The sequence below is a fragment of the Rutidosis leptorrhynchoides genome, chromosome 3 (genome assembly GCF_046630445.1).
Source record: "Rutidosis leptorrhynchoides isolate AG116_Rl617_1_P2 chromosome 3, CSIRO_AGI_Rlap_v1, whole genome shotgun sequence".
Taxonomy (NCBI): Eukaryota; Viridiplantae; Streptophyta; class Magnoliopsida; order Asterales; family Asteraceae; genus Rutidosis; species Rutidosis leptorrhynchoides.
This window is the reverse complement of record NC_092335.1, coordinates 601,399,534-601,407,969: the sequence shown is the minus strand read 5'-3', so window position 1 is coordinate 601,407,969 and position 8,436 is coordinate 601,399,534. Positions and strand designations below refer to the sequence as shown.

Below are 8,436 nucleotides of genomic sequence, written 5' to 3'. Positions count from 1 at the left end.
ATGTAAGAGAGGGTAGAATGACACTTAGTAATGGTGACAAATCGGTCACCTTTGTGAGTCGAAAGGCTAAATCTCCACCAACCAAAACCATTGAACCAACAAAAACGATTGGTAAGAACCATGTTGTTTTACCAACTCCAACGGTAGTGCTTAACAATAATAAAACGCCTAAGTGTGGGGAAAATGAAGTAACACCTAATGATGACTTGATAACAAAGAACCCCGTTGTTGATACAAAATTAAATGACCCCGTTATTAATAGTTCAATGAAGAAACTTATTAAACGGATTCGCGATGCTAGAACCAAGGGGAACTTTAAGTTATGTAATCGGTTAGTATCTAATCTATCGCCTAAAGAAAAGGCGAAACTAGTTGAATTTGTAGATATTACACAGGAATCCGACCAATGGCTTAAAGCAAAAGTCACAAATATGCAAGTTGATTATGGTCCAAAAGAAATTGACAATGAAGTTAATCACAATTTTGACACCACAGCTACCTAAGTGTGGGGAGATTCAAATGTTCTAAAAAGAAAATGCTGTCTAGAGTTAGTTGTTCTGTTCTCGTGTAGTTTTCGAGAATGGAATCCGATTGGTCTTTTCCACTAGCAGACACTAAAGAACTAGTTTTCTCCCCCCATTCTGAATTTTTTTGTTTTGTAGGTTTTGTATGAAATTAATACGCTTTTTAAATTTATGTTTTGTGTGAATTTAAAAACAAAAATTTACTTTATTTCATTAATTTTAAAAATGATTTCTAAAATTCTTCGTGAGTTAAAGACTAGATCATAGAATCGAAATTGCTTTACCCAAAGACTGGGCGAAAAATTTTGTTATCATTATTTTTAATATTACTGATCTAAAGTATGCCAAAAAAAATTAAAAAACCCGAAAATCTTTGTTTTTAAAATAATCGCTTTAAAACGACAATTTTTAAATTTTGTCGAGGGATGGACTAGGTAAACGTACCGAAACTATCTCTACCTAAAGTAAAAGGAAACAAAATTTAAAAAAATTATTCATTTAAATTGTTTTAATAAATGAAGGTTTTATAATATATATATATATATATATATATATATATATATATATATATATATATATATATATATATATATATATATATATATGTGTGTGTGTGTGTGTGTGTGTGTGTGTTTGTAGTTTATCTCATGTACAAAACAGGGTAAAACAGCGCACTTTCAAAGACTGGCATTAGGTTCAGCAAAAGCTACTAATTTTGACGACAAGACGCAAAATATCAAATGTGATATAAAATAATATGTTTGCAAACTCGGTATTTTTAATCACTTTTCTACACTAATCACCCTCATGAATTTATAATTATAGTCCGATTTCATGCAAATGTGGGCATTGCATGATCTCAAGTGTGGGGAAGGGTTATAAATTCTCTCGGGTTTACACTTAGTTTAATTGCCAAATTTTGTGAAAATTTGAAAAATTTTCAATTAAATGAATTCAAAATCATGTTTATACATATTAATGAACGATAAAACTAGGTGTTAATGCCGAAATTATTGTTACCTCGGAGAGAACATAAATGGAGAAACAACTCAAAACGTTAGAATTCATTTAAAATGGAATAAAGAAGAATAAAAAGGCAAAGAAATAAAATAAAAGCTAAGTGTAGGAAGAATGCACCAAGTTCTTTAAAACAGATATCACATATTTTGTACAAGATTATTGCAGGTACTTTTGCTTTAAACAATACTGATCAGTTTTACCCGATTTACTGTAATATATTTGAAAGAAAGATGGATCTACACGATGAATCAATTCCATCATTAAAAGGAAGTAAAGTCTTCCGAAAAAGACACACGCTTTTTGATTTAGGTCAGGAAGTTGTCACCCAGACCAGCTGTAGGTTGACGAAAAATCTAGAAAAGTCATCTCTAAAATCAGCGGGAAATCCACGGACCTCAGCATCAAACAGGGACGCCAAGTGGTCAGACTTATCCTAACCATGAGAGGATCTGTCTCGTAAAATGGGGAGGGCGCCGTGCAAATTAGCTTGATAAGAGTAATGAATTAGACCCCCAGAAAAGGATAATCTCCTTAAAGATTAAAAATCAGCATTTAAGCCTGATATTACTCAATCCTTGAGATTGACCTTAAAGATTGAGAATTACAAACTCATGGAATTCGATGATATCTAAACTCGAGCTTAAACGAGAAAATATTTTGATTAAAATTAAAACCGATTTGTTTTCTGAAAACCCTATTTTCAATGCGTTCATTACCATTGAACGTAAAATCCTAGGAATTCACCTGGAATTCATTAGGTCACCTGAACCAAATCGAGTGTCAATCGTAAGAACGGTGGTTGTATAGCATGGTCAAAGACATGACCTTGTGCCAGACCGAAAAATTATAGGGTGATCTTTACTATTTCTCCTACAAAGGATAGTAATTGCATCCGACACATTGTAGACCATGAACATCTGCATATCATTAGACATCGCCTTAACAGTTTCTTGTTCATCGCTTTCCTATACAACCGGACGGTAGTTTACCGAAAGGTAATATAAAGAGCAAGTAAACTGGACGTGTGCTTTCCTAATACAAGGTTAGCAAGTGGGTGACACAAAATCGCAAGTTTTGAGCTTAAATTTTAAAAATCTGAAACCCACAAAACTCACAAAAACATTTTGCTACACCGGTGAAGGGTTATTCCGAAAAACTTATCTAGGGTAAAAGCTATCATGAATTTTCAAAAAATCAAATGTTTTCATAAAGATCCAATTTCCTTAAAGGATCTAAATTTTCATAGTCATGTGGGACTGTAAACCACAATGTTACTATCATTGTTTATACCGCTGTATCAAAATCACTGATGTATAAAGTGTGAGAATAAAAAAGTGATTCGAGTGAAGTTTGTTTTATTTCAAGTTCTGTATTGCTTGAGGACAAGCAACGTTCAAGTGTGGGGATATTTGACAGTACTCCAAATGAACATATATTTAGGCTCAATATCCTTATAATATGTAAAGCTTTTAGTTGCAATTGTTCTATTTTTATGTAATATTCGTTTAAATAAATAAGTGCGAAAAAGAAAGACGAAAATGAAGATTTGAAGACGCAAATGACCAAAAAGCCCAAATGTACATGATACAATTCAAGTGGTTCAATTTATTGATGAGAAACGTCTAAAAATTACAAGAGTACAAGCCGCGGAACGCAAAGTACAAGATATCTACGCGTACGAAAGGACGTTCAAAAATCCGGAACCGAGACATGAACTGAGCATCAACGCGCGAGTCAACGGAGCTAAAATTACAAGTCAACTATGCACAAGAATATAATATAATATATTATATTATATATAATTATATATATTATATTATATATTAATTTAATCGAGCAGCCCATGTTTTGCAAAAGAAAATATCATGATCCAGCTGGCCATGCGATCGCATGGCCTAGAGGAGCAAATCTCATGCGATCGCATGGCTTCAGAATCCTGGTCAAGTCTATAAATTCAGCATTTTTCGGACGAGTTTTTGACACCTTTTCTTCTTTCTTTCTCTCTGTAAACATAATATATATTTATAATTAAAATATTAATTTTAATAATAATTGGGTTATTATAAGGAATGTTTTACGGGTTTTAAAGTCTGAACTCTATCCGTGTAACGCTACGCGATTAATCACCATTGTAAGCTATGTTCTTCCTTTTTAAATTAATGTCTCGTAACTAATTTATTATTATGCTTATTTGAGCTGAAGTAATAGTGATGTTAGACTAAATATTAAGACGGGGTTATTGGATTTTGTACCATAATTAGGGTTTGGACAAAAGACCGACACTTGTGGACATTGGACTATTGACTATTAATAGATGGGGGTATTGTCTAATCGAATGACAACTCATTAGAATCTGTCGAACCTATCTTCAAATTAGTTAATCTAATAATTATTAAAATGATTATGTATGTCATATTTAGTGGCGTTTATACGACAACTTTTACGATCATTTAATTAATTATTCGGGTTAGGAAATTGATTATTCATTTTGATCAAGTGGGTAAATTAATATTCATATCTCATTAAAACAGGGGTGGATTATATACAAGGATAATTGGTGTAATTGTTAACAAAGTATTAAAACCTTGGATTACACGTAGTCGATAACCTGGTGTAATCATTAAACAAAGTATTAAAACCTTGTTACAGTTCAAATCCCTAATTAGTTGCAATATTTGACTTCAGGAATAAGGTTAATTTGACGAGCATTTTATAATTATGACCGATGGATTATTATGGACAAAAATCAGATAGGTATCAAATAAACCAGGACAAAGGACAATTAACCCGGGTAACAATTAATTAAAATCATAATGTCAAACATCATGATTACGGAAGTTTAAATAAGCATAATTCTTTTATTTCATATTTCATCGTACCTTTATTTACTGTCATTTTAATTACTGCAATTTACTTTATCGCAATTTAAATTATGTCATTTATATTATCGTCATTTATCTTTACGCTTAAAATATAAAATCGACAAACCGATCATTAAACGGTAAAAACCCCCTTTTATAATAATATTACTATATATAATTATATATATTTTATATAAATATATTTGTTAAAAATATAGCGTTAAACTCAGCTAGCTCCCTGAGGAACGAACCGGACTTACTAAAAACTACACTACTCTACGATTAGGTACACTGCCTATAAGTGTTGTAGCAAGATTTAAGTATATCCCATCTATATAAATAAATAAAACTTGTGTAAATTGTATCATATTTCGTAATAAAAATAATAGTATTTCGTACTACACCTCGAACAACATCAGTATTTATCTTTTTTTCGTCGTGAGTTAGGTTTCACCGTTATCATCATTCAACTCGAAATAATTTTACGAACAAAACGTTAACTAATTATATTCGAAACAGATTTTTTTTTTTTACAGGAAAGAATTTAGAAGTAACAGAAACTACCTGAGTTCGAGTCCTCCTGCCCTTTTTTTTGTTCGCAATCTTTTATTCCAGATCTCGCTCAACATTAAATTCATAAGAGACGTTAGAATGTTCCACCGCAATGCACAGGTCATTAGGTATATTTGTTTTTCTTGAAGAGAGTTACAGAAAACACTATAATGCATTATGGTGTCAGAATTTAGTTTTAAAAATATTCAAAGTAAACATACGTAGATATTTTCTACATAAATATCATCTGATACTACAAACATGCACCAAGCAATGTATATCCAAATACAACTGCCGCAACGCTCGGTCTGAACTCTTTCTAGTTTATTCTGAAATGAATGATCATATTTATAAGTTTCTATGCAATTGTATTAAACGACAAAATAAACCACATTTTTATGATTATACATATATATAATCAGATCTAAAAGGCTTGGTAATAAGATCGGGTGACACATGGTCGTTTCAGATAGGCCACCTAGGTTCGGTTTTACTATTACCAACACTACATCAACCAAATTTAATTTCTTTCATTTTTGAATCGATAAGTTACAATTAGCTCCTTCTCACTTTCTTTTGCCGATTTAAATATTTTCAGTTTCAACCTTCTGTTATCTTGTGACCGATTTTAGCCCTCCATATTTTTTAGATTTTCCTCATCCACATTTTCTTAAAATTTTAAATCCTCCTACTTTCACAATTTTTTCGTCAACCTTTTATACAATTTTGGTAACAACTTTTTTTTTTTTTACCTACATCAATCATTTATATATAAATAGTTATTAGTATATTATTTAAAAGAAAAAACGTTAACCTTTTTTTACAAATTTTTAACAACTTTTTTTTTACCGACATTATATCATATATATAAATAGTTTGTATATAATCAGAAAAAATGACGCTACATTTTGTTTACAATTGTAATAAATGTTTCGTATTTTAAACAAATTATTGTCTCTTAGGTCATGTGAAACTCATTAATTTTAAAATATCTTTTATTAAATATATATAGTTAAATACTTCAAAATAGTTTTCCCTAAATAGTAGTGGGGTAGCTGTCACAACGTGCGTCTGACCATGTGCTTGTTAACTAGGTTGCAAAATTCCCTATTCGGGATTAATCGGTTGGAACTTTGCAAAGAGTAATCAGCGATTCGGGGATTAATTGGATTATACTTTATACATTTATATATTAAATTTAAAAAATTATATGTGTAAATATGGAAGAACCATAAAGATAAGCGTAAACTTTAACATAACTGTCTAAAACTATTTATTTTGTTTAAAAATTCTAAAGTTTTAGTTTAAATTTATGTTAAAATGTTGATTAATTTTGACTTTAACCGACTTTATTTACAAAATTCGATTTTGACCTATCGATCGACGTTGACCAATTAATTAAACGAATTTTGAAAAATCGGTACAGACCGCGCTTATAAATAAGTAATTGAAGATTAATGAGGGAGTAATCATGTTTTTACAAGTTAATAAAAACCTAAAGAAAACCACAAAAATCCAATAATTAACCACTTTATCTACTTACACAAGTAACTCAAAAAATCTAATGATTTAATATAAATGTATACGTCATAGATTTTACCATTGTACTCGTAATTTCTTTGGTAGTTCATAAACAAAAGGTGACCAACTGTCTATCTGTATATATATATACACCAAGTCACCCACTTAAGTTTCCAAAACAAGAAACTAATTAATTAAAAAGGTTGTCTGTCTAATTAAAACATGGGAAGATCCCCATGTTGTGATGAAAACAATCTCAAAAAGGGTCCCTGGACTCCTGAAGAAGATCAAAAACTTACCGATCACATTCAAAAACACGGCCATGGAAGCTGGAGAGCTCTTCCTAAACTCGCAGGTAAACAATAATCACTTTCGAGTTCTTGTAATTCGTTTGCGCAATTGTTAATTTTTCGATATATATTAGTTGATGTTAGTGCTATAATTCGGTAAATCCTCATAATTAAACCATTTATGTTCCTCGAAATCTTGATATCTAGGTTTGAGAAGATGTGGAAAAAGTTGTCGATTGAGATGGACGAATTATCTACGACCGGATATCAAAAGAGGAAAGTTTTCCAGTGAAGAAGAGAACTCTATTCTACATCTTCATTCTATTCTTGGAAACAAGTATGTCATTTAGATTGATACGAGTAAAATTTTGGCATTTCAACATGATATCAAGTCCGTTATTAATTTATGATTTTGTGTGCAGATGGTCTACTATAGCATCACATCTTCCAGGGCGAACTGATAACGAAATCAAGAATTATTGGAATACTCATCTCAAGAAAAGACTAATCCAAATGGGAATTGACCCGATGACCCATCAACCGAAAACCGACTTAATTTCTTGCTTACCACAACTAATTTCATTAGCTAACCTCAAAGAATTGCTTCAACACACTCAATTAACTCAAAACCTTCAATTGCTAAACTTGTTCCAACAACCGGGTGCCATTACTAATTATTATAATCCTAAATTGGCAACTAATTTAATGCCTAATAATCAAGAACAAAATCCATACTTTTCAAGTAATTATCTACAAGAAGTAGGTGATCAAGAGAGGGTAGAAATGTCCAATTTTTTCCCTGTTGAAAATAATGGTGGCTCTCAACAACTCCAACAACAAATCACTTTTATAAATAATGTTAAAACAAATGGTGACGATGATCAACAAGTTGTGGGCCAATGCCAGATGGGACTAATGAGTGACAAATCAGAATCTGCCACGTGGAATCATCTCCCCTCATTGGTGGACAATTCAGGCAGCAATCATACAAATTCACAGGAGAATAGCAGTGGTGGCGGACCCGTTGTTTCTTCAAATTACTGGCCGGAATTTTTATTTGAGGACTCTTTTTTGGATGAGAATCTGAAAGAAATATGTTAACTACATGCATATGTTTACCATGCAAGAGTTTATATTGGATGTGCATTGAAAGTTGTAAGGTGACAAAAAGTATGAGTTGTACAATATATATCGGGGGCTATTTAACGTACGCATGGGCATGCATGCTATTTGTGTGTGTATATTAATTATCAGTTACTAGTATATATATAAATGTAATGTATACGACTTATTTTATTTAAAATATGTAAAATATTGGAGTATAACTATAAGGAAATATAAAGTATTAAAATATGTAAAATATTGGAGTATAACTATAAGGAAATATAAAGTTTTACTTGATTATATAAATTAATATGTTTTATTAAATTCTTATCTGTAACTTTTGTCGTTGCTAAAGGTTATCGATACGACGATCCACATAATTTAAATCCAGTTGTGCTTTTGTTTTGTGTATGTGCCTATACGACAAAGAGTAATTTTAATCTTTTACATGGTCTTTAAAAATTCGTAAAACTCTGAAATTCGATTCTATGTCACATATATATAGCTAGAGCAAAATCACATATTTACATACATCGAGTGTGTTTATTTGGATTTTGTAAAAAA

The 8,436-nt window shown here is 31.1% G+C and overlaps 1 protein-coding gene across 1 annotated transcript; it reads left to right on the top strand.

The window, feature by feature from the left end:
* Positions 1–6,700: 6,700 nt before the first annotated feature.
* Positions 6,701–8,026, top strand: LOC139898826 (transcription factor MYB93-like). Its single transcript, XM_071881608.1, has 3 exons — positions 6,701–6,833; positions 6,976–7,105; positions 7,191–8,026. The coding sequence occupies exons 1-3, from the start codon at positions 6,701–6,703 to the stop codon at positions 7,867–7,869; spliced, it is 942 nt and encodes a 313-aa protein (XP_071737709.1). The 3' UTR covers positions 7,870–8,026.
* Positions 8,027–8,436: the final 410 nt, after the last annotated feature.

Bases quoted from the DNA above. Each gene is read 5' to 3' on its own strand.
- LOC139898826 (XM_071881608.1), top strand. From the start codon at position 6,701: ATGGGAAGATCCCCATGTTGTGATGAAAACAATCTCAAAAAGGGTCCC. The intron at 6,834-6,975 runs GTAAACAATAAT...CTTGATATCTAG, and splicing joins AGCTCTTCCTAAACTCGCAG to GTTTGAGAAGATGTGGAAAA. The intron at 7,106-7,190 runs GTATGTCATTTA...TTTTGTGTGCAG, and splicing joins CATTCTATTCTTGGAAACAA to ATGGTCTACTATAGCATCAC.